At 43.6% G+C, this 27,329-nt stretch overlaps 1 protein-coding gene across 1 annotated transcript in view; it reads right to left on the reverse strand.

Moving 5' to 3' along the window:
* Window positions 1-27,329, reverse strand: part of clcn1b (chloride channel, voltage-sensitive 1b) — a 43,432-nt gene that overhangs the window by 13,351 nt on the left and 2,752 nt on the right. The window contains exons 2-11 of the mRNA XM_048260583.1: window positions 11,887-12,082; window positions 11,220-11,351; window positions 9,160-9,288; window positions 7,487-7,620; window positions 6,587-6,664; window positions 4,798-4,876; window positions 4,240-4,365; window positions 2,833-2,917; window positions 1,539-1,640; window positions 1,096-1,180 (exon numbers count right to left, since the gene is read on the reverse strand). Coding sequence (XP_048116540.1) covers window positions 1,096-1,180; window positions 1,539-1,640; window positions 2,833-2,917; window positions 4,240-4,365; window positions 4,798-4,876; window positions 6,587-6,664; window positions 7,487-7,620; window positions 9,160-9,288; window positions 11,220-11,351; window positions 11,887-12,082 — 1,146 coding nt within the window. The remainder of the gene's footprint in view (window positions 1-1,095; window positions 1,181-1,538; window positions 1,641-2,832; window positions 2,918-4,239; window positions 4,366-4,797; window positions 4,877-6,586; window positions 6,665-7,486; window positions 7,621-9,159; window positions 9,289-11,219; window positions 11,352-11,886; window positions 12,083-27,329) is intronic.

The following is a 27,329-nucleotide window of genomic DNA, read 5'->3' on the forward strand; positions in this document are numbered from 1 at the left end:
GAGTTTTGCAAAATCATTAAAAGTACACAGATGTGCCACAAACAATGCCTGCAGAGCTGAACTACCGGTTTGCCAATATCCTTTCATTCTAAAAATACAGAAAAGAGCAATCAAATTCTGGAAACACCTGAAAGGTAGTGACCCCTGCTCATTCCATTATAAAGCCCTTCAGTACCAGGAGATGAACAAAGAAAAATGTCCCCTAACTAAGCTGGTCCTGAGTTTGATTTCGTCAGACCACTCCACACACACTAACACCCCACTGACACCGCAGCATCTGAATCTCAAAGCAACTGAAATTAGGATAAACCAAATTACAAAAACTATTACAAAATGACATAACCCACTGGAAAAATCAAACAAAAAATTCTATTCTATTTGGCCTTAAACAGAGAATATAAACCCTATCTGACACACATTCAAGACAAAAACCTGAGAACCACACTGACCAAGTACAGACTCAGCGAACACAGCCTGGCCATAGAGGTGGGAAGGCACAGACAAACATGGCTGCCGAAAGACAACAGACTGTGCCACCACTGTGACCTGAACACAGTAGAGACAGAGATACACTTCCTGACACAGTGCACAAAATATGTTAACATTAGGAGAACCTATTCTGAAAAGATGACAAATGTCCTCCTGAATTCCTGCAAGTGAGCGATGAGGACAGGCTTTCATTCCTCACTGGAGAGAAAGAGAAATGCCTCCTTGCTGCTCAATATGGATATTCCTGCCATAATGAAAGGACCTGCTGATGTGAAACTTACATGACCTAAATATGAACATACACTCATATGTACATACACACAGACACACACAGACAGACACAGACACACACAGCCGCATGGACACATGCCCACACAAACATGCACCTTTGTGTGTTTCCCTCTCCTCCCCATTTGATGTGTTTGACCCAAATGCTTTGGCAATACTGTACAACGTTATGGTCATGCTAATAAAGCTTTGCATTTGAAAGAGACAGAGAGAGAGAGAAAGAGACAGAGGGAGAAAGAGAGAGAGAGAGAGAGAGAGAGAGAGAGAAAGAGAGAAAGATAGAGAGAGAGAGACTTTTAGTTGGGAGTGTTTCCTGACCTCTCCAGCCATGAACTGGCCAAACCCAGGAGGAAAGGTCAGGGTGGCGATAATCAGCGTCACAACACTCGGGTAAATCAACCGGCTGGAGAAAAAAAAACACACACAAACAAAAACACACAAACAAAAACACACAGTAACCACAAAATGGTGATGGGGGTGATACAGCTGTTGTAATACTATGTTGTAGTGTGTCATAACATTCTCACAGAGGACAGTCATGTACAATAAGACATTTTAGGTTGTAATTATATTGCAATTATATTTATTTATTATTGTTCTGTGCTCCATTTCAAATCAAATAAAATCAGTCTTTTATCATATAGAACATTTACTGCAATGTTGCAAATGCAATACAACATGCTTAATAGAGCAAAAGCACAAAGACAGAAAAAAAGAGAAATGGTGGAGTAATATAGTGTTATGGTGTTGAGACAACTCACTGTCTGGTGAGGAATCGTGTGAGTGCCGTTTGCCTCCGCATCACCAAGACAACCTGCCTGTTTAGATACACGAAGAACGCCCCGAGAAACCCACACGAGATCCTACCGACAGAAAGATAGACAAGCCACACTCAACACAGAACAGCACAGCACAGCACAGCACAACACAGCAGAGAAGAGAACAGCACAGCAGAGAACAGCACAGCAGAGAACAGCACAGTAAGATAGACAAGCCACACTCAACACAGAACAGCACAGAACAGCAGAGAACAGCACAGCAGAGAACAGCACAGTAACGCAGCATAACACAGCACGACACGACACAACACAGACAGATTGAAAAAATATTTGAAATTTCACACATTTTGCACTCACCAAGAATTGCCCTAATCAATGAACTGCCCTAATCAATGAACTGCCCTAATCAATGAACTGTCCTAATCAATAGGTCAAACAGAACTACCTCAGCCATTTATTGGCCTGACTTTTCCACTATTATATTGACTGTCTACTGTATGCACAATTGCACAATTTCAACTCAAATTTTGCTGCTCTTATTTTCTTCATTGTATGTGCCTTATTATTTTTACTTTTTATATTGTTTACTTGAATGTTATGTTTGTCTGTGGACCTAATTGGTAAAATATGTCTTGTCTCCACCGTGGGATAGTGAGAAACGTAATTTCGGTCTCTTTGTATGTCTTGACATGTGAAGAAATTGACAATAAAGCAGACTTTGACTTTGACTTTGACAATGAACTGCCCTAATCAAGAACTGCCCTAATCAATGAACTGCCCTAATCAATGAACTGCCCTAATCAATGAACTGCCCTAATCAATTAGGAGAGTGTGGAATACAGAAGTGTGTCAACATGATAGCCAGTGAGTCATATTATGGTGTGTCAGGCATGTTGATAGCCAGTGAGTCATATTATGGTGTGTCAGGCATGTTGATAGCCAGTGAGTCATATTATGGTGTGTCAGGCATGTTGATAGCCAGTGAGTCATATTATGGTGTGTCAGACATGTTGATAGCCAGTGAGTCATGGTGAGTCATGGTGAGTTATATTATGGTGTCAGGCATGTTGATATGGGCTCAGACGTAACTAATGGCAACCCAGTAAAACACGCTTCATGTTCAATGTAGTTAGTATGATGATGGCAGATGATGAATAGTACAATGAAAGTATTCTGACCTGTGACACAGACCTTAGGTTTGTTAACTTAATCTCCTTCCACTCCTTGCTAAATGTGAATGTGTGTGTGTGTGTGTGTGTGTAGCTCTGTGTTGTACCCAATGATGGCAAACGCAGGCAGCTCCTGCAGGTCGAAGGGGAAGTCCATGCGGAAGTTTGTGCGGAACAGAGCGGTGATGGTGACTGCAAACACAGAGGAGGGGGGGTTAGAACAGAGCGTGATGGTGACTGGAAACACAGAGGGGGTTAGAACAGAGCGTGATGGTGACTGGAAACACAGAGGAAGGTGTGTGGGGGGTGTTAGAACGTTAGAACATGCCTCACGCATTGACACCAAAACTTGTGCTTAAGACCCGTCCACACTGCCAAAGATAACTACATCGATAATGACAAAAACTACAGCTTCCAATAGCGATCCAGCTAATAATAATGGCAATGTCCACCGCATACTATACTAACGACACAAAGAACAACATCAATGGGATCACTGTCCCCATCATTGGGATTTCATGACCAATAGAACAATGCTGACAGCCAAATTCAGGGTTCCCACTCTAAATCAAATGTACATTTCCATGACTTTTCCCTGACTTTCCCTAACAAAACAATCTGAATTTCCATGACTTACTATATAATGAATGGTAAAGTATACCAACCAATGACTTCAGAGTAGCTGCATAGTGTTTACTTTTTAATAGCGGGAGATAAATAACTGCTACTCAAGCAAGCAATAAAGCTAATAACCAGATAAACACCACTTTTGCATGGAAATATTCATGTATTAATATATTTTGGCAAGTAAGCTTTAAACTGCTGCAACAAAATTCCCACATATTCCAAATTATAACATTCCCTGACTTTCCATGTCTGGAATAGACTTTCCAAAATGTAATGATATTCCAGAAATTCCATGACCCGTGGGAACCCTGCAAATTAGAATGCATAGAATTGTAGACAGCACACTAATGAGCATTTCTGAGAGTTCTCTTGTTGTTGGTACAGTAAATGTGGACATTCATATTGTTATAGTTACAGTTGTCTTTTAAGTTATCGTTAGGCATGTGTGCAGGTCATTATTTCTCTTTTTACAAGCTACCATTTCAGTGCAATGAAACAATTACAAATCTCATATAAAGATTAGGAATGTTAAACACATTTCCTGAGGAAAATAGCCAAAGAGTCAAAGTCAAAGAAATGTACAAATGACGCTATTTGATGACACTAATATCTAAAAAAATGTAAATAAATTACATTTAAAAAAAAATTGCATGTATTTTATAATAACCATTTAAAAATTAAAAGCATGATTGCTTGAACTTAAAGGATTTCCATGGATTTGTGTCAATTTGAAGACTTTTTCAATGTCAAAATGTCATCTGTAATGTGTGGGTATATGACGTGGGTATGTGTATAATATGTGTATGTGCATGTGTCTCCCTGTGTGTGTGTGTGTGTGTGTGTGTGTGTGTGTGTGTGTGTGTGTGTGTGTGTGTGCATGTTCGCACCAGCATCTTTATTCCACACTGACAGCACTCTGAAGATAAAGGCGCTAAAAGTGGCGGCGAAATACCCTCTCCAGTAATTCCTCACCGCAAAGTAGGTGGACGTGACCTCAATACTGAACAAGACTCCTGAGAGAGAGAGAGAGAGAGAGAGAGAGGGATAATGAGAGGAGAGAGAGAGAGAGAGAGAGAGGGATAATGAGAGGAGAGAGAGAAAGAGGGATAATGAGAGGAGAGATGGAAGAAAGAGAGATGGAAAGAATAAGAGCAGAAAGGCAAGGAGAAAAGGGGGAGAAAGCTATAAGTTAAGCTTCTCTCGGACGGAACAGGAGGTCTGGCACAGGAGGAGTCTGGAGCAAAAGGAAACATCGGTTTAGGAGCTGAATACAGAGCAGTTACACTGAGCCAGATCTGCAACTGTCTCATAAACACAACCGCACGCACTTACATTCACACACACACGCACGCACGCACGCACGCTTGCACGCACGCACGATAAAATGGATAGAGGGATATAAAACAAGGATAGAGAGAGGGAGGGAGGGAGGGGAAGAATTTTACCTCCTAGCGGAGTGCCAAAACAGCAGCCTACACCCACCGCACAGCCAACCGTCAGAATGTCTGTGTACCCATAGGGGTTCTACTGACACAGAGAAAGAGAGAAGAGAAGAGAAGAGAAGAGAAGAGAAGATAGAGAGAGGAGAGAGAGAGAGAAGAGAGAGGGGGTAGAATACAGAGGGAAGAGATAGATAGATAGATAGATAGATAGATAGATAGATAGAGATTGAATGAGAGAGAGAGAGATAAGGGAATAGTGAGGAACGAGAGAGAAGAAGAGAGAGACACAGGGAGAGATGAAAGGATGAGAGTATAGATTGAGAATGTCAGCAAGGGTAGGAGGGAATGGAGAGAGAGAGAGAAGAGAGAGAAGAGAGAGAGGAGAGAGGAGAGAGAGGAGAGAGAGAAGAGAGAGGAGAGAGAGAGGAGAGGCAAGTCAGGATGAAAGGAGGATAGAAGAGAGGAGAGCAGATGGGAAGAGTGGGTGGAGAACAAGAAAGGTGGGGAGAGAAAGGAAGTGTGAGGGGAATGAATACCACTGAGGAGGAAGAAAGAGACACACACACACACACACACACACACACACGACAGGTTTGACAGGAGACTCCAACAGCACAGAGCAGGGAAGTGAGGACAGGCAGAAAACATCAGAAGCTCCAGACTGTTACAAAGCAGCCGTAAGCAACCAGAGAGAGGGGGAGCAAGAGAGGAGAGATATGGAGAGAGAGAACAGGAAGGAGAGAGAGAGAGAGAGAGCTGCAAATGGAGGGGACAGAGAGTGAGGACAAATCAACTCTCCACTGATCCACTCTCTCTCTCTCCCTCTCTCTCACTCCCTCCATCTCTCTTTTTCTTGCTGCCCTCCGAGGTCTCCCTGGTGAAATGCATGCTGGGTAGTTTGTGGTGTGTGACTTGCCTCCCACGGGGGCAGCAAAACAGGTGGCCACGCCCACAGCACACGCACACACCCGCAGGTCCTGAACATGAGAGCTGCTCTGATGAGGAGGGCAGGATGGGAGGATGAAGAGAGAGAGAGAGAGAGAGAGAGAGAGAGAGAGAGAGAGAGGGAGAGGGAGCAAAGGAGTGAGAGAGAGAGCAAAGGAGTGAGAGAGAGAGAGAGAGGGAAAGGGAGGGAGAGAGAGAGAGCAAAGGAGTGAGAGAGAGAGGGAGAGAGTGAGAGAGAGAGGGAGAGAGAGAGAGCAAAAGAAGTGAGAGAGTGAGAGAGATAGCAAAGGAGTGAGAGAAAGAAACAGACAGATGTAGAGGAGCAAGAAAAAGAAAGATAGAAGGATATAGAGACAGAGAGAGGAAGAGAGAGAGAAACACAGGCTGGTGTTAATACACATGCCGAACATTGTCATGATTCTATTAATACAGACAGACACAGACAAATAAACACTGTCAAAACAAGGAGATGAGAGATGAGGGAGAGAGAGAGAGAGAGAGAGAGAGAGAGAGAGAGAGAGAGAGGGAGAGAGAGAGGAGAGAGAGAGAATGAGGGAGAGAGAGAGGGAATGAGGGAGAGAGAGAGAATGAGGGAGAGAGAGAGAGAATGAGGGAGAGAGGGAGAGGGGGGTCATGATTCTCAGCAACATTTCAGCAACATTTCAGCATTACATCAGAAGCTGTTGCAAGTTTTACCCAGTCAGTGCCACTGAGGAATCTGATCACTGTCAAGTCATTTTTTTTGCTAGAGGCAAAGCTCATACTGTCAACTCACAGGGCTCATGCCAGGCCAGGCACACACACTGAGGAGGACTTATGGGATTTGTAGTTTGCTTTGGTTGCCTACCTCATAGACTCCAGTGAAGATGGACATGACTTTGCTGAGCACTGCAGCACAGATACTGGCTATGTGCACAAATGGACCCTGAGAATCAAGACAAGGAAGCAGATCGTTGGTTAACAGGTTAACATAGCAACCTAAAAGCAAGCTTGTGTGCATGTGTGTGTATCTTTGCATGTTCAAATGTCTGTATCTCTCTCTGTATATGCATGTATATTATGTATAATTATGTGTCTATATATCCTGTGTGTGTGTGTGTGTGTGTGTGTGTGTGTGTGTGTGTGTGTGTGTGCGTGTTTGTCTGTGTCTATGTACGTACATGCATATACGTACATAGATTTAGTGTGTCCCAATAATTATGTGTGTCTATATATTGTGTGTGTGTTTGTGTGTGTGTGTGTGTGTGTGCATGTGTGTGTGCGTGTGTGTGTGTGTGTGTGTGTGTGTGTGTGTGTGTGTGTGTGTGTGTGTGCGTGTCGTGTGTGGGAGGAGAGGCGTATCGAGTGTGAGAAGGCTTCAGACCCTCAGGAGAGGAGGTGAACGCGGGAGAGAGAGAGAGAAAAGATGATAAATGATCTGGAGTTTGTCTCGGCTCCCCAGCGAAGACACTGAAGAGAGAGGAGGAGAGAAAGGAACGACGGACAGAAGAAGAGGAGGAGAGAAACGAAGGACAGAAAACACTGAAGAGAGAGGAGGAGAGAAAGGAACGAAGGACAGAACAAGAGTTGAGAAACTAACGAGAAGGTGGGATAGAGGAAAGGCAGTAAGAAAGCAAAAACAACCTGACAGAAAGAAAGTAGGCCAAAGTGATCAAATGGGACCTAAACGGCTCAGAGGAAAGGAAATGCTCTGCACATGTGTAGAGATAATAAGAGCTTAAATGAAAACAGTAGGAGTACAACTGACCTCTTTCCCAACAGGCATACCACTGCCCAGTCCAGCTGTGAGGCCAACGACCTTGGCCACAAAAGCCTTCAGTGTGAGATACTCTTTCAGCACCACTCCCCTTAAGATGGTCTTCAGCTCAGGAATGCCTGAACCTGGCCTCAGACACAGAGAGAGAAAGTGACCGAGAGAGAAAGACAGAGAGAGAGGGATAGGGAGAGAGAGAGAGAGAGAGAGGGAGAGAGAGAGAGAGAGAGGGATAGGGAGAGAGAAGGAGAGAGGGAGAGAAGGAGAGAGAGAGAGGGAGAGAGAGAGGGAGAGGGAGAGAAGGAGAGAGAGAGAGAGGGAGAGAGAGAGAGGGATAGGGAGAGAGAGAGAGAGACAGAGAGAGAGGGATAGGGAGAGAGAAGGAGAGAGGGAGAGAAGGAGAGAGAGAGAGAGGGAGAGAGAGAGAGGGAGAGACAGAGAGAGAGGGATAGGGAGAGAGAAGGAGAAAGAGTGGTGCAAAGAGAGAGAAAAAGAAACAAATAAAGACAAAGAGACAGAGAGAGAAAGAGAGAGACAGACAAAGAAGAAATAAAGAGGAGCAAGGAATAAAGATGTATAGAGGAGCAAGGAATAAAGATGTATAGAGGAGCAAGGAATAAAGATGTATAGAGGAGCAAGGAATAAAGATGTATAGAGGAGCAAGGAATAAAGATGTATAGAGCAGCAGAGGAGGGAGGAGAATGATCAGCAAGCCAGCAGTGGAAGGGCAAATGTGGCTGTGACATTCACATATTAACTGCCTCGCTGATTACCATGTCAACAATATTTGATCTAAATGCCACTAGGACAGATTGCTGTAAATGTTCTATTGGAATTCAAGGATTGAAAGTTGAGTTTGTATATCCAGTACGAACACCAAAGGATCAACCAGAGTAGAGATGATAAGCGAACTAGAGGAGAGGAAAGATGCTGAAACATTAAGCAGCGACACAGTGTTTCTGAAGCTGAGCTGGTTCATGAAGAACAACCCCACCAACAATTCTAACAAGAGAAATCAGATGCAGCCTTCACCCTTGTCCAGCAACATCAATCAAAGTGAAACCACAGCACCGGCATTCTGAGCCGGATCCAGATGATCGTGCAGGACGACCAAGACGTGGACACCACTAGCCATATCAGAGAACATTGTCACACTTTATGCCTACAGTGTATCTACAGCAGCTCAGATGATCAACAAACTACCTGTTATGATTAAAGTTAAAGTCAGGGGTCAGATTAGGTCAAGGCGATGTTCAGAAATTGTTCAACTGAATTGTACATACTGAACCTGAACCGTATCAGATAATCTGTTAAGTGTCTGTGGGCGGACTATCCAAGTAAAGTAATTACAGAGCACATGGGCACTCCACGGCAACCCTAACCCTGACCCAACTCTCCACGGCAACCCTAACCCTGACCCAACTCTCCATGGCAACCCTGACCCTGACCCAACTCTCCACGGCAACCCTGACCCTGACCCAACTCACCACGGCAACCCTGACCCTGACCCAACTCACCACGGCAACCCTGACCCTGACCCAACTCACCACGGCAACCCTGACCCTGACCCAACTCTCCATGGCAACCCTGACCCTGACCCAACTCTCCACGGCAACCCTGACCCTGACCCAACTCACCACGGCAACCCTGACCCTGACCCAACTCACCGATGGCCTGTGGAGCGACCAGGTGGCAGAAGAGTGAGGCGAAGGTGATGAGGATCAAGGGGTAGGTGACCCAGGCCAGGTACTGCAGCCCAACGTTTCCTTTCAGCTCCCCGTACACCCACTTATAGGCTGGAGGGCAGAGAGGAAGAGGAGCATAAGAGGAAGGATGAAGCACGTTAAGGAGTCTGAGCGCTTCATTCTCCTTACTTCCACTTTACTTGGATGATCTCTTGATTATCTCTTTGGATGAAGCACGTTAACTCATTGAGTGCCAAAAACGTAATATTACGTTTTTCCTTCCCATGCGTTGAGTGCCAAAAACGTAATATTACGTTTTTAGCTTTTTTTTTAAATTACGAAACTAGACACTCTAACACACCTTATTTGTGATTTTGGGAACTCTGTGATTAATGGAAATGAAATATATGACGATCGAAAACTCATGAAACTCAGAAAAAAATCTGGACATTTTATCTGGACATTTTATCATAACTCGTTGCCTTTTTGTCGAATCAGTGACGCATGCACGCCAGTTCAAAACCAGGCCATTTAATTGGGTCTATCACTAGGTGGCAGTCTCGCCAGGTCTCGCTGATCACTTCCCGGAAAGTTTACACAAGTAAGTAACAGGCAACACTTCATATTTCATGAAAGAAGTATTTCATGAAAGACATATCTCCATGATCCATTTCTAGAAAAAAAAACTGTGATTTTGATGAAAACTAGCCACTGTTTAGCTTGGGATTTCTCAGGAACAGAGGCGTGTAGAAATACACGGTTTGCACCCACCGAGAGCTTAAAGTCTCACCTTTTAAACAAGCCATTGTATGTGTTCATAGCTATAACACAGAATATGCTGTGGCTGTACAAAAATCATTAACAATGGTCTAGATTGCTGGCACTCTAGGACAAAGCCCCCGAAAACAGCTTGGCATTCAATGAGTTAAGAGGTCTGAGCGCCTCATTCTCCTTACTCCCACTTTACTTGGATGATCTCTTGATTATGTCCAGATGCTCATATCATCAATAAATTACCTGTTGACACTCCGTCAACAACGACTTAGTGGTAAGGTTAAGGTTAGGGGTTTGCTTTGGTTACGGTGATGTTCAGGAATTGTTTTTAACTATTTAAGACCAAACTTGAATTTCAACAAACATCGGTACAGGGTGCTTGCCCTTTTCTGAAAGAAAAATTACAAACTTTTTCCAAATGAGTGTGTACATTGTCTGCTTTTTTTGTGTGTGTATTATGAGTAAACAGACTTTGTAAAATACCTTAACTCAAATCACTTTTCCATGTCTGAAAAACAGTAATTCATAATTCCATATTTTTCCAGACTTTCCAAAAGTGCGTCCGTGTGTGTAAAGTATGTGTAGACAGACTATCCAAGTGAAATGCTACCAAAACAACAACTTCACTGGGTCACACTGTCCCAGGCCAGAGATAATTATGTGATTTTCTCTCAGTACATGTTCATTAGTTCATTATGGGTGTTATTTCAGTTAGCCTATTAGCTGGTTTGATTTTCATTATGAGCATCAAACCAGCTAATAGGCTAACTGAAATAACACCCATGCCAATCTCTAGGTTAGTATGTAAGTATAAGTATATATACTCTTTTGATCCCGTGAGGGAAATTTGGTCTCTGCATTTATCCCAATCCGTGAATTAGTGAAACACACACAGCACACAGTGAACAGCGAGGTGAAGCACACACTAATCCCAGCGCAGTGAGCTGCCTGCAACAACAGCGGCGCTCAGGGAGCAGTGAGGGGTTAGGTGTCTTGCTCAAGGGCACTTCAGCCGTGCCTACTGGTCAGGGTTCGAACCGGCAACCCTCTGGATACAAGTCCGAAGCGCTAACCAGTAGGCTGCCCCATTAAGAGCTGTTCATTTGATAGACTGTGGATGAGATGGGAGTGCAGTTCCCTGAAAGTCACTAAATATACAGTACCTCTGGATTTACAAATTCAAAGATGCAATGGTTTTAGCCTGCTGATGTAGGCTGGGGTCAAGCAGCTAGTGGAAGGGAGGTGCATGATGGGAGATAGTGCATTACCCTGCAAGCTCTTAGCACTAGCGTAGTCCATACTCCAGCTCACCAGAGCCATGGTGAGGCCCAGCAGAACCAGAAAGATCCAATCCTCCCCAAGCTTCGTTATGATGTACCTCTGGATCCGTGCTAGACAGTCTACCAACGGATGTAAGAACATCAGCACAGTTGCTGTCTTTAGGCTGCCTTTGACAATTTCACAAGACAATTTCACCACACTCTGAGATTTTGTTCCAATTTGTTTTTAGAAATGCATTACTTGTGTCAATGTGTCAATTATCGGTCTATTGTCTTTGCATGTCGAGCCACGCCCCAGATGATTTTCTTTCATGACAAAGTTTTTCTGATTCTGATGATCTAGCAATCTAGCAATAGTGCACTTTGCTTTAAACATTGTGCTTTGTCTAGTGAAGAATCACAGTCAGTCAATGCTCTGGCATTAGCAGAAAAAGTAGTAGTAAAATTCCTTGTTTTTGGCGTCATAGTCAGGAGCCCTTGTAATATACCTACATGTACCTACAGGAGCCCTTGTAATATACCTACATGTACCTACAGGAGCCCTTGTAATATACCTATATACCTGCATGCCCTTCTACATAGAAAAATGTACTACTTTTGTGACAATTGCTGCAAAATGACAGCCCATATTTACGGTGTTGTTGGCAATAGTCACCTTGGCATTTGGAATAAGGGCGGGTTTTCTTCACTGAGGAGGTGTGGCTGAATCCTGAGGAACCCGGTCCAGTTTCCAAGGTGAAGTGGTGTGGTCGCCCGTGGGTTCTCCTGGCATTCCACTGTCTTTCGGTCAACAGGCGAGCCGCCTCCCTCCTGGCAAAGCTGCCCAGCTGCTCCCTGTACTCCCCATAGAGCTGCAGCAGTGGAAGAAAACCGCATTACCCAGGGTGCAGCTGCTCCCTGTACTCCCCATAGAGCTGCAGCAGTGGAAGAAAACCGCATTACCCAGGGTGCAGCTGCTCCCTGTACTCCCCATAGAGCTGCAGCAGTGGAAGGAAACCGCATTACCCAGGGTGCACCCTGTACTCCCCATAGAGCTGCAGCAGTGGAAGGAAACCGCATTACCCAGGGTGCACAGCAAAACAACCGAGAGAAAACTTCAAGGATGCACCTTTGCCTCAATCAGCCGTTACAATGCAAATAAGGAAGTAGTACTACCTCCCATAGAGCGACAGCTTAGCTGTAAAACAAACATTTGAATTTGTCAGCCAGAGCGAAATGAATCCCCCACAGTGATAAGACAGGGAAGGTAATTAGACTACACATTATCAAAAGTGCATCAGTATTCACTGGATCTGCTGGACAAGGCTGGGCAAATTTACCCAACTTGAAGCAGTTACTCACAACACATGCTCTTGCTGTGTTTTTCCATTTCATGTACCTGTGGATGGTTACTCAAATTACCCCAAGTTCCATCAAGACTACCCTGCAAAACTCGTTTTGAAATAATGGGTGGTGAGGAAGTTTGAAAATATTGATTCATATATCAAATACGCAAGAGCGCTCAAGAGGCCAGAGTAAGCGACGCAGACTGCAAAATGATTAGGCATAAATACGTCATGTTGAGCAATGAGGTTAGGGAGAGCCATGGGTTTGTGAATGGGGAATAATTACAATGCAGCCTCTTACTGTGATTCTGATAGTTACTGGGCGGGAGAGTGAGAGGGAAGGAAGGTGGGAAAGAGAAGAGAGAGAGAGAGTGAGAGACAGACAAACAAGACAAAGAAAGAGAAAAAGAAAGAATAAGAGTGAGTGTAGGAGAGAGAAAGGATAACAGAGAAAGAAACAAAAGAGAGAGAGAAGTTGGAAGATGGTTGGAGTGGCTGAATAAGAGAGGGGGGGGGGCTGATGGAATGAATGAATGACAGAAAAAGAGAGGGAGGGAGGAGAGGCTGCTGCGCTGTGTAGGAGAGAGAGAGAGGCTACTGAGCATGCTCCTGCTGTGTAGGAGAGGGAGAGAGGCTACTGAGCATGCTCCTGCTGTGTAGGAGAGAGAGAGAGAGGCTACTGAGCATGCTCCTGCTGTGTAGGAGAGAGAGAGAGGCTACTGAGCATGCTCCTGCTGTGTAGGAGAGAGAGAGAGGCTACTGAGCATGCTCCTGCTGTGTAGGAGAGAGAGAGAGGCTACTGAGCATGCTCCTGATGTGTAGGAGAGACTCAGCAGCCTGTTACGGTCCTCCTGAAATAGCCTGAGAGGCTCAAACTGGCACAGCATGGAAACAGAGAGGACACACACACACACACACACACAGCATGGAAAAACAGAGGAGCCCAGGAGCCCTAGACCCCAACTAAGACCTGCAGTGGGAGGTATCACTGACACAAGCGCACACGCACAACAAATACACACACAAAGATACACTCACACTCTCTCTCTCTCTCACACACACTCTCTCACACACACACACACACACACACACACACACACTTGTGTACACGCAAAACATAAAAGCGATACACACTCCTATGCCGATAATAACAGGCACACAAAACTTAATCCAAGTGTGAAAGGTCTTTCCAATATCCGAATATACTCCCTCAGCATATCAGGCACCTAAATGCTAACCTTACCCACACAAACACATAAACAAGCATGCCCAACCTTCTGCATCTCTAAAATAGACATAGACAAGGAAAGCTTTCCAACATAAAGAAAATATCCTCACACAGTCTTTGTAAATAGTTTAGCTAAAACAGACACGGCAAGATGTCAAGAAGAAGGGAGTAAACACCCAACAAATAACAACAAAGTGTGTGTGTATGTGAAAGAGAGAGAGAGAGAAAGTAAAATGTAAAATAACCGTAATATTCACATTTCTACAGCATCATTTTCTTCCTCCATTTCTACAAGATAGCATTTTGACTGTTGACACATTCAGCCTCCCTAAGTATCTCTCTCTCTCTCTCTCTCTCCCCTTTGCCAAGCAGCTATAGTGCTACATCATGGATGTCTGCACACGACAGGAATATGTAAAGACAGACTAAACTGCATTGGCAAACAGTTTTCTTTGGGTCCTTGGCGAGCTGCCAGCACGCCTCCGCAGCCTCACTCAATCGGCCTCACAATCCAACCGGGAGAATTAGGATGACGCTTTATTTAATGTAAGCACTGGGTTTCCTTTGATACGGCCCCTGGCTCGCTTTCAGTCGGCTTGCATGACGGTTCTAGGCAAATCAGTTATCTGTTGGTCCCTGCGGGTCAAAAGCTCAATGTTATTCCAGTCCAAAAACACTCTGGGCGGAATACTGCATTTTAAAGTTGATGAATTTATATGTAGAATATTTTAAGACCAAAGAAAAATGGAGACCATAGAAAGCGTGATGGACTTCAGTGACAAACATGGCAATGGATACCACTCCGCAAACACAATGGAATGATGACTACTTTTTAACAGGAAGTTTGCATGCACATTAAAACTGTTCTAGTTAACACCCCTTTCTGGTACCTACAGTACGGTGACTTTGGCGTCCCGCCAGCAGGAATCGAGATGCGCTCGCCGATATATAGATCCAAGACTGGGGAGTGGGGACTATGCCACTGTTTCTATAAATAGAGACTGTTCTACTATGTTCTGTATCTATGCATGTCCTTATATGGATTAAACGTGTTATTTAACCCTATCTTGCATGTCCTTATATGGATTAAACGTGTTATTTAACCCTATCTTGCCTACTGAATATTTCTTGTAGAATATTTCTTTACTTTATCTTGTCTCTACAATGAAACACTGTTCTGATGCTGATGGGGACTTGAGTCCGGACTCTACGCTTTGGTGTTCTGTACCACTCAACACTGCGTGCCATGAGGGCAGACAACAGCATCAGGAGCCCACGGAGGTGGCTATAGAGTGTTGGAGCCCACGGAGGTGGCTATAGAGTGTTGGACAGCATCAGGAGGAGCCCACAGAGGTGGCTATAGAGTGTTGGACAGTCAAGTGATCTCCCACTCTCCCTCAGATCACGCCGTAAAGGTTGAGCGCGTCTGCAGTTCATCAATCACTGGCCTCATGTCCATAAACGACAGACACTTGCACAAGTGCTCTGGCATGTCTCCAGAGTGCGGCTGCCTGATGGACATGCCATTCTGTCTCCATCTGGACTGCGAGGAAGACCTGCACTAAACCAGACGGGCCTGCAACTCCCTTGCTACAGCGGCGCTCAGGGAGCAGTGAGGGGTTAGGTGCCTTGCTCAAGGGCACTTCAGCCGTTTCCACTGGTCGGGGTTCGAACTGGCAACCCTCCGGTTCCAAGCCCGAAGCCCTAACCAGTAGGCCACGACTGCCACTATGGCCAGAGCAACGAAGAGGACTGGTTGTTGGTATTTGTCGGTGCCCGCATTGAGGGATTGCGGTTTGCCTGGTTACATTGCTGATCGGATCATAAACAGCTACAGCAATGAAGAGGATCAAATAATTTGGTGGTATTTGTTGGTAGAGAACCCATCATGAGTGTGGAGGGGGTGGTTCTGGGATGCCAGACACCACTGTTGAGCCTTCTGGAGGTGTTGTGGGCGTAAATCAATGAAACACTATGAAGGAAGGTGCCTGCTTGATCACCCCAGAGGAACGCAATGGAAGGCTGTTCTGTTGATGATGCTTTGTTAGCGATTTGTGATTTGTTAGTGATTTTGGTTTTGATTGTAAATAGGCTTGCTTGGTGATTGGCCGCTGTGTGAAATCCCTTACCTATAGCACTAGGAATGTACTGTAACATCTCACCTGTGTGTATGTGAAAGTAGCTACCTATAGCACTAGGAATGTACTGTAACATCTCACCTGTGTGTATGTGAAAGTAGCTACCTATAGCACTAGGAATGTAACATCTTTCCTGTGTGCATCTCTCCACCCCCCCACCCCCGTGGGCAGCTCTGGCCTCCAGCAGCCAGCCACTGCAGTCTAATTAGGAGCGTCTCTTGAGTCTCTTGAGCTGGGTGACTGATATCAGCAGCACCGCAGGGCCTACTTCTGAAGGAGATGGGGCTCAGGGATGCCGATAACACACAGTGCAGAGCACTTACACTCGCATACTAAACAGACGCTTGTATCCAAAGTGGCGACAGTAGAGATGAAAATTTGCATTTTTGCTTGCAATTCAGATGAGCACTGAGCAGAAATTCAGCATGCCATTCATGGCCCTTAACTTTTATAGCACTGCATGCATTTACTACTGAGAGACATAGAAGTGACATAAATCTTTCATATAAAGAGCAATATCTGCTGTGTTAAAGGAAAAACTCTGGCGATTTTTCACATAGATCTCCGTTTTTTCTAGGTCACACAGTACTGTTGATACAAAATAAATAAAAAAAAAAAAATCGATACTTCCTAGCTCGAGTTGCTGCAGCCAACAGCCTGAGTAGCCAGGCAGCTACAGTGCTACGCTCAAGGGGCATGAACATGGGGCAGCTACAGTGCTACGCTCAAGGGGCATGAACATGGGGCAGCTACAGTGCTACACTCAAGGGGCATGATTTAAAAGATGTACTTACAGTGATCTCGAAAAACAGAGATCTGTATGTAAAATCAGAGTTCTAATTTGCATAAGTAATATAAGTCTGTGTATAGTATGTGGTATGTATATTAACACAGTAGTAACCAGCTGTAGGCCTTTTTTACTCCCCTTCATAATACAAATGTTAAAAGCTGATGTGCCATTTTGAGCCTGAGAACAGCATCCCCAACCATTTGTGGCATTTCTACCAACAGGTTTCATGCAAGACAGCCAATAACTGTTTGCTTCTGGCCTCAAAATCTGGTGAACCGACCGAACCACCGTTTTGATGGCTGACAGAAAGCAGAGGTTTTAACGGAAGGGCCGCCAGTAATCAAAAACTGGCAGCAATTTCAAACATCTCATCTGATACCAGTCACAGAGCTGCAACAGTCTCATACAGACACACACACACACATTGACTTCGTGTCAGAAATAACTCAATCACCGCAGCCTGGGGCGTGAGATTGTGAACTCTGAATGCTGGATAGGATTTAGTACAAACACACACACACACACACACAGAAATAACTCTCACATGGTCAGAGCTGTACTAATCCACATGTGCAGCCTGTGCAAAAACACACATACAGCATGGAGGCACCATATTTAATTCATGCACATTGTCCCATATTGTAAATAATTTAAAACACTGCTTTGAACAATGTGTGTGTGTGTGTGTGTGTATTACAGTGACATTGGCTCTCTTATGCCTTTCCAACCATATAATATCTATTAATCTATCTTTTATGAAACACACACACACAGACAGACACGCACATGCTCTGCATCAGCTCTGCTGAACGCTAACCAGTGCTCTGAGCTCCACTCTAATGAAAAGAGTGTTTTGGCCATGATGAGAAGCTGGTCTGTGTATATTTAGCTCATGTTAAATAAACACACACAGTTGTTCCCCGTGCCCCGTAACCATTATTCTTCATCAAATCATTAGAAACAAAAGGCAGATGCCTATAATTATAGCCGCTGGAGCAGCGCACAGCTACAGCGAAAGCTACAGCGCACAGCTATAAATTCCCTCACACCTTCACCAGCGCTGTTTCTTATTCGCTTTGCCAAGCAATAGATGCCAACGCTGAGCCAATGCTGGATGGCAGCGCCAGTCCTCCTTATATGCAAACACACAGAACAGTTCTCTTCTCATGCAATATGTACATTGCTCCATATGATGCTGTGGGTAACTATGACAACTTCTGCACATCAGCAGCTGTATTGTTCAGGGTAAAGTGTATTACATTTCACTGCACCTTGTTTTTAAAAGATTTTATAAATAATGAATTGATGTCTAAAAATGTGTCTTTATGTTGTTGTAAATTGGCTGTAGCAGACCACAGAGAATTACTGACCTTTACTGAATAAAGTTGAATGAACATTTAGCTGGCAACAATAATCTGTTTACTTGCTTCAAAAAGCACACCAGCTATACAAACACAGATAAGTTTTGTAGTGAGAATCTATTTACGACCGATTATGTAAACGCAATAGCGCTTCAGAAGGGCTTATATTTTTACTGGTCTACTGCCAGGCACAAAAGACTCAGACAACAGCCTAATGTAACTGAAAACTACTCACATAATATTGCTTGGCAGAAGCTTTTCTATGTTCATTAATAAAATGTTATAAATATGAAAATAATGTGAAAACAAAAATCAAACCCCTTGTCCATAAACAACATATTCTTATGACCCCTTGTACATAAACAACATATTAGTATGTATAGTTGCATGCTGCAGCATTGCCCTCCTACCTCCTCTCTGTCTGTCGGTGTGGGCATTGTGTCCAAAGCTGTTGTCTTGTTTCTTTGTTGTGTAAACCAACACACAGCACCCAACTAAAGTCATCACAGCATCCAACATCAATATATAATCCTAAATGGGCAAGGCCATTGCCTGGGAGGCTCGTGCAGGTGAGACAGGTAGGTGGAGGTGGCCGAAGTAGGAGTCACAGATAAAGAAAACTTGTATGTGAAAGTCAGAGAGAAAGAGTATGAGAGATAGACAAGGAGAGAGGGAGAGAGAAAGAAAGAGAGAGAGAGAGAGAGATTTAAGGCATGTGACATAAGGAAGGACCATACTGGCCTTCTAGATCATGACTTTGGAAGTAGAGACAGGACCAAATATACAGTGAAGATAACAGCGATCGAGGAGGGGGCGGCAAAAACAGAGAAAGAGGAAGCACCATACTACCTTCTAGATCATTCTTCTAATCTAGACCATCACTTTGCACACCTGCTGATAGATGTGTGTGTGAGAGGAGTAATCAGCTGATAGATGTGTGTGTGAGAGGAGTAATCAGCTGTGAGGAGACCCGTGTCATCACTGCAGTGATTTATTGATACTGGGCCCACCGTGAGAACAGCGCTTTGAGCTCGGCCAGAGTGTCGGACACAGGAATGGCATTCTCTCTCTCCCTCTACTTCTCTGTCTCTCTCTCTCACACAGCATCCATCATTTCATCAGTCATTCAGTCTGTTTGTCTTCCACCATCTCTCCATCCATTACTCAACTGGTGTTTGCTTCCCGTTTAGATGCAAGGCTTTTCCCCAGCTCCAGTCTCACGCTGGTCAGCTACTGTAAAACCAAGCACAACCACAACCTGTGTGTGTAAACCAAGCACGACCACAACCTGTGTGTGTAAACCAAGCACGACCACAACCTGTGTGTGTAAACCAAGCCCGACCACAACCTGTGTGTAATAGTATGTGTCCAAACATAAACACTCATATGCCATTTGGTCATGTGTGTATGTCCACACACACACACAGGTACACTATCTCTGTAACTGTTTGATATCTCTGTGTGCTTAGGTGTGTTTGTTTAAGTATTATATTACTCTAGTGAAACAATGCTTTTGATGTCTGTTGACTTTCACTGGACATTTCTCAGTAGTTTCATGCAGCCAGTTGCTTTTCGATTTCTGGAGACCTGGTTTATGCGCTGAGCTGTTTTCACTGTCCAGGATGAGCGTCGAGTGGTCAGTATGTCCCCTCTGGTTAAGAGGGAGTTGACAGAGAAGCTTAAACACAAGACAATGTTATTAAGTGTGTGTGTGTGTGAGAGAGAGAGTTTGAGTTATGACAGAGTTAGAGAGGACTAAAAGGAAATGAGTGAGAGCTGCTAACAGATGTCTGCAGTGAAGGGCACTGTGACTTTGAGAGTTAATTAAAAATAATAATAATGACAGATTCCTCAGTGCCCCATGTGTGTGTGTGTGTATGAGAGAGAGAGAGAACACACTTCTGTATGTGTGTTTGTGTGCGTTTTTCCTACCAGGGGATGATGATAAAATCAGACTCATTCACTGAGTGACAGATGAAGGACATGGACCACCAAAAGCACTCCCAATCTTACACACACACACACTTACACACAGAGCACCCATGGGTATTACAAAAAAAGACAGAAAACAGATGTCTCCCAGTAGTTTTCCACAAAACAGATGAACACCCACAGATAAAAAGCTCCCCCTTCACACACTCACATAGTACATGTGTGCCAATGCAGACATCTCCGCAATCTCACTGCATGTATTATTCAGCTCTACAAATCTGCCCAGCACCCGCCGGTGCCCAGGCGGCTCTTCTATACACTTACGCTGCGTCTCCTCACTCAGAGCTCAACAAACATACGGGATAAACGCTCAATGAGGATTACCAAATGACTTTCAATTTACATGACTCACAAAAACCCATCAACATATTATAAGCAAACAGTAATGAACATAACAAAGTATAAGCATAATTGAATGTATTACCATACATATATAACAATGCAGGTTAAACTCATTTCTAAACTCCTGTGGACATAAATCCTGTCCCTTTCTGAATGTAAATGTAATATAATGAATTTAAAAGTAATCTTTCCAAATACATTTTTAATATTAATGCATCAATAACAATAATATTTCCTTACCAGAATTTGATCTACATTCAAAACAGTCTCGAAGGTGTTGATTGGATCGCTTATCATTTTCTATTCTTGATGCTATCTATCTTTGTACATCACCAGTCCCTCACACCAGCATGTCTCTGCCTACATCGGTCTTATACCTCTATTCTCTCCTTTTCTCCTTCAAAAAATGAACAAAAAAACCTTCCAGTATGACTGTACCTGCCCCCTGTGTACCTGAGGAGGTTCATTACTGTATGCATTGCAGACAGGGAGCGACAAATAAAGACTGCATTACCCAGAAACCCACTGAAGAGGTCAACTCCACAACCAAGACTTGACAAAAAGCTGTCAGCAGCTCTTAATCGGATGGCCGCGTGGTCCCCTGAGATGTACTGGTCATCTAAGCAGACTCATGGTGAGGCAGATCAGATCACATTAAGAGCTCATATGGGTATGTGTGCAGCCAGTGAGTCTGCACGCCACAGATGATGGATATGTGGCAAGGTCACTCATGACTCAAGGTCATTCCTGACTCTCATGACAGGAAAACCAGCATGCACGCGGAGGTTTCATCGTGCTGACCATGCAGAGCTGAGCATGTGCAGACCGTCCTGTCCTTCACGATGACCTTGGCTTAGACCAGACTGAGCACTCTGGTGGAGACATAGGTACCGTCTTTGGCTTCAAGTGCTCGATAGACCCCTTTATTTCAATGTGTGTCAGTCATGTGCGCTCACATACACACACACACACACACACACAACATCACCTTCTTTAACAAACCACATTCCTCATTCTGGCCCTCATGCAAGCCATCAATATCTGCAGTGAACCTGATAACCCCAGTAAGTAGTGCACTGTGGTCAATTATATTGAACAATGTTTGATGTTGTTTAATTAATCACTCCACTCTACTCTCTGTCCCCCACTACGCTCTCTGTCCCCCACTACTCTCTCCTTCCTCCTCTCTCTCTCTCTGTCCCCCACTACTCTCTCCTCCTCTCTCTCTCTCTCTGTCCCCTGTCTCTCTCTCCTCCCTCTCTCCCCCCACTACTCTCTCCTCTCTCTCTTTCTCTCTCTCTCTGTCCCCCACTACTCTCTCTCTCCCTCACCCACTACTCTCTCCTTCCTCCTCTCTCTCTCTCTCCTTCCTCCTCCTCTCTCTCTCTCTCTCTCTCTCACCCTACTCTCTCCTCTCTCTTTCTCTCTCTCTCTCTCTCTCTCTGTCCCCCACTACTCTCTCTCTCCCTCACCCACTACTCTCTCCTTCCTCCTCTCTCTCTCTCTCCTTCCCTCTCTCTCTCTCTCTCTCTCTCTCTCTCACCCACTACTCTCTCCTCTCTCTCTTTCTCTCTGTCCCCCACTTCTCTCTCTCTGTGTCTCCAGCTCTGTATTTCTGTCTGCTTCACTGTATGAGGACACTGCATGTAAAACAGGGCTGTGTGTGCCAAGTCTGCTTCACTGTATGAGGACGCTGCATGTAAAACAGGGCTGTGTGTGCCAAGTCTGCTTCACTGTATGAGGACGCTGTATGAGGACGCTGCATGTAAAACAGGGCTGTGTGTGCCAAGTCTGCTTCACTGTATGAGGACGCTGCATGTAAAACAGGGCTGTGTGTGCCAAGTCTATTTTGCATATGACAAACCTATTCCAAGCAGTGCAACATAAGTATAACACTAAATGTTTAGCCACCTGGAAAAAGGTAAAGAAACATTCATTATTTGAAATAAATCCCTCTGGACTGAGCTGGACTCTGTGCTCCCCTCCAGGCTGACCTGTGATTGGATCCTGGTTTCCAACAGCATGATTTTCCAGGGCATCTCTAAAATAAATCTTTATGGCAACGCTTGTAAACAAAACATTTCACTGCAGAATCTGAATCACTGCAGAGCTAAACAAAATGACAATGTCAATAAAATCTATCTGCAAAAGACAGGTCACATAACAGAAATGTAGGGAGGAAAAACAAGTCACTTTAAACCAGACAAAGCAAGAGAAGCTTGTTGTTGTCTCAAAAGCTGATACAGTCTGAGTCTCAGGCCTAGTCCACACGTACCAAACCGATCTTTTTTTCCTCCGTCTTCCCTGGAACCGTATCAAGAATATTTGCGTCCAAACGGATCCATCTCAACACGACTCAACATCGTTACTTTTACCCCAGGCCTATAGGTGGCAACTGTTTCTTTACAGAAATTGACCAAAACTTGGCGCTTTACAAACAGACAGAATAGGCTACTAATTTAAAATGGCTAGTGCAAGGAAACCAGAATTGTTTGTGTGGACTGATGGTGAACTGTCAACTGTAGTCAACTGTAAAACTAATACACTTTTATTTTTACGGTTTGTGAAGGGTGCAGTCCCGTCTCCTTTATTTGGCTAACGCAGGTAGGCCTACTAATCACCTTTTACTTTCTTTGGTTGTAGGATTCACATTAGTTTAGTCCGTGATTCACATTAGTTTTGGCTATCACCGCAATTAGGCTACTAAACACAAGGCTTACCCAAGTTCTAGGCTATTCTGTCGCCATATTTATAATATTGCTATAAAACCTTCGTTAGTAACAGTCAATACTTTTTGCCTGCATCAAATCACGCATTTGCATTCAGTGTGCTACCATCGGCTTAACGTGAGTTCTAAGCATCTTTGTATGCTTATATCTGATTTCACTCGACTGTGAATGCATGTATATATGTTGTAAGACATGTAAAATAAATGAATGACACTGGCACTACGCACAAATTAATGTAGCCTAAACTTACACGACTTTCCTAATAACTTAAGTTCTCTGGGCCACTGACAGTAGGTAGAATGCATTAAAAACACCGGGAAAAACAGTGTTCAGTCCACCAAGTCATAAGCTATCGGTGGCCACGCAAGAAAGCACCAGTTGTGATATTTACCTTCACGGAGTGTAATCGAGGTAATGTCATGTATGAAAACTAGTATTGTTAGGCAATACTATAAGTGCAAGTCCAGGGCAGCTGAGGTGTGGCGATGACATCATCGATGTGCGGTTTCGCTGTCTAAACGAATTCAAACAGGCTACTGTTTCAGATTTTTCCACTCTGGGACCAGGTTTCAAGAAAGTGCGGTTTCGGGCAGTGCATTTACAGGATTCGTTTGGACGCTCGGCGAAGACGAAGCAAAACCTCTGCGTTTAACCTAAAAAGCGTCTCCGTGTGGACAGGCCCTCACTTATCATGTCAAAGGCATCTTCTTGCACAGACAGAGGCTATTAACTGTGAAACATAATCCCCAAATAAACCCCCAAGCATTTATTTATGATATTTGAGCAGTTCTGGAAGGGAACTCAGATGCTCATTTGCTGTTGCAGTGTAATATGTTATCTGAATCCATTTAGACAGCTTGTTTACCAATACCCTCATAAAAATCAATGTATGCTTTCTGAAACTACCACTGTGTGAAAAGTGGTATATCCAAGTCTCCAGGAGCATTAGGGCAAGTAAATGGCCGTCTATCCGACTGAGTGGCAGAGGTATTCCGATTCCTGCAAAACTTTGTCACACAGAGTTACAAACATCCACGATTGTCCGAATACAGCAGTTAAACCTAGCACTGGGTGTATATTTCCACAGTACTATGAATACGGGCCAGCAACACACACATTTTTCAATTCAATCCATTGCATCTGAGTGGTAGCCTACTGTACTATTTTGAATAAATTCAGCATTCTAAGGAGTATGAGGCTTGACATTGAGATGAGAGGACTGACATTTTTTGTATGTGAAAATGTTAATATGAAGCAATTTGGTGTTTCTCTTCTAATATTTAATACAGTGAGTTTATAACAAAATCATTCTTACCAGTAAAAAGTATAAAGTGAGAGCAATGGTTTAGATTTTTCTGAGCTACACTACAACATGTGGTTGTTATCATTACCTTAACATAACATCTCAGATGGGGGCGCTTGTCATAGTCTTCAGGGTTGGTTGTCACATGTTATATTATGTAGCTCATTAAAATGTAAATTAAAGTGAGTAGCCGCGTTTCACTAATTCACGGATTGGGACCAAATTTCCCTTACGGGATCAAAAGAGTATACAGTATATACTTTATACTATATATTATACTTATACGTATATACTTATACTGTCTTTTTTGTCCTTCGTGGAGAAGAAGGGATTTTTCAAATTTGGAGCAAATATTTGGACGTTGCAAGTAGGGCTGGGATAAACTATAATTTTTTAAACGATTAATCTAGCAATTATTTTTTCGATGCATCGATTAATCTAACTATTCATTTTTTCAGTCGATTATCTCCCCATTAATTGACTAATAGCAATTTATACATGTTGATTGAAGAAACATGAATTCCTTAACATTGCAATATTATTGCTCTTGAAATTCCAAAATAAAAGACTATACAAGTGCAAAGTAATGCATTCTTAGTCAGAGGTAGCATTCAATAAAGTTCAGTAGTGTATAGGGTTAATTGAGTGCCTGTCACTTTAAGACGCTCGTGAGGTAACCCTTGCAATTGTAACACTAAAACACAATTAAAAGCCTGCTGATGTGTGGATGCTATTCATAACGGTTCGTAGTCTACTTCTCCTTGGGACAAACACTTTTGAGTCTTGGAAAACACTTTTCCATTTACATCGGGATTTTGCAAACATTCAGTGTCAGAGTCAATAAAATGAGCCCTGCATGAGTAACGAAATTGACAAGCAGCTGTAAGTAAGCATGCTAAACTCAACATCCAAACAGTATTCTAATGTTAGCTTTGAGATACTGCTTGATTGCATAACTTAACTTAGTACATTGAGGAGAGACTAAACTATGATAAGACCTTAGCAGAGTTAACTTTAATGCAGCAGTTTTGAACAAATTTGCGCAGCATTGTGACGATGCTAAGCGGATTTAATAGCAATTTAGCCCACCGTCTTCTATGCAATAGTTCTATGTGGCAACAACAATCCTTCAACATTCGTGAATATTTTGTTTAATGCACGGAGGAGGGGCAGCGGGCTCGTTACGAGAGAGAGCGGGCGGGGCAAGGAAAGGCTGCGTGTGCAAAGAGTATAGAAGCCCAAAGCGCAGCTCAATGAAAGGATTTTATCTTATCTTTAATTTAAATAGTAGCCTACAACATAGACCTGTGTCGGACGGTTTTGATTTCGTGGTGCCCAGCCACAGATTAGTCTATGCATGGGAAACACTTGACGAAGTGCTTGACGAATCGACGCGCATATTTTGCATCGACGTATTTTTTGCGTCGACGTCATCGATTACGTCGACGCGTTGTCCCAGCCCTAGTTGCAAGCATACTAAGAACCACGAAAGCAAATCGCGTATGCCTAAACTGTGTGGATTGTGCAAAACTGAACAAAGCAATTGGAAAATGTCTGCTCTAGGCTACTTCAAAGATGTAATGGACGGCTTGTTACAGTGCGGCTTTTTCACCTATTGGGGGCTAAGGCACACCAAAGATCAAAGCAATACGGCAAGTAAAGTAAAGCATGTCACACTGACACATTGTTATCTAGGCAATAACAGGAGTGTTCATTCTCATGCCCATGTTTCTCTATACAGTATACTCATGAGCTGAGAACACAGTGTTGGCATACAGTATGCTCACATGATGATGTTTCTCTATACAGTGTACTCATGAGCTGAGAACACAGTGTTGGCATACAGTATGCTCACATGATGATGTTTCTCTATACAGTGTACTCATGAGCTGAGAACACAGTGTTGGCATACAGTATGCTCACATGATGATGTTTCTCTATGTGTGCTCATGAGCTGAGACCACAGTGATAGGCATATGCTCACATGATGATGTTTCTCTATGTGTGCTCATGAGCTGAGACCACAGTGATGGCATATGCTCACATGATGATGATTGAGCTTTTTGATCAAGAAGCTGTGTCATAGATGCATTTAAAATAGCCTATTTCATGAAACTGTATAGAAGCACATTAGGTTCCTCAAAATTCCACACCTCACGGCACACCAGTTGAGAACCGCACGCCTAGCCTATGTATTAATGGAACTAGAAGTGTTGACTTGATGGCTTAATGTTCCATTCTAGGCTACAGCTCAAGCAGGTGGAGACGGCATAGGCTATCCCAGTGCTGAAGGAACACTGAACACTGGCCCACTGAAAAGGTATGCACGGCTAACATGTTTTGTGTGTATATTATCATAATTGTTTTACAGTCTACCTGGCAGTTTAGGCTTTTCTAAATCGACATGGATTTCTAATCAGTCTCACTGTTTGCACTGAACAAGGAATGCACTTAATGTCGTACCTGTGACGATGACAAATAAAGATATTCTATATTCTATTCTATTCTATTCTATCTTCTTCCCAGAGATCCACCACAACAACGTAATAATGTAGAGGGACTACAGTCATTTCCTGTGTATTAGCCACATTGTGTGTAAACCGCAGGACAGTATTTTATGCAAGTTAAAAAACTATATTAATACCATATTAACTGCACCCATGTATTAACCTCATAGTTGAATACATTTTGTAAAATCAATGTATAAACCTTGGCTAATAGTTGGGAAATTACGGCATGGCCTGCAATTATTCAGGTAAGTTACAGTGTGTCCACAAGCCCCCTGCTAAATCTACTCTACAAGCTACATTTGTGCCAATTCCAGTTTTATAGTATAGGTTGGATTTCCCCATCTCTCTTCGAATACCATGTAAGCATTCTTACATTTCAT

The sequence above is a fragment of the Alosa alosa genome, chromosome 13, assembly GCF_017589495.1.
Source record: "Alosa alosa isolate M-15738 ecotype Scorff River chromosome 13, AALO_Geno_1.1, whole genome shotgun sequence".
In the NCBI taxonomy this organism is placed as follows: Eukaryota; Metazoa; Chordata; class Actinopteri; order Clupeiformes; family Clupeidae; genus Alosa; species Alosa alosa.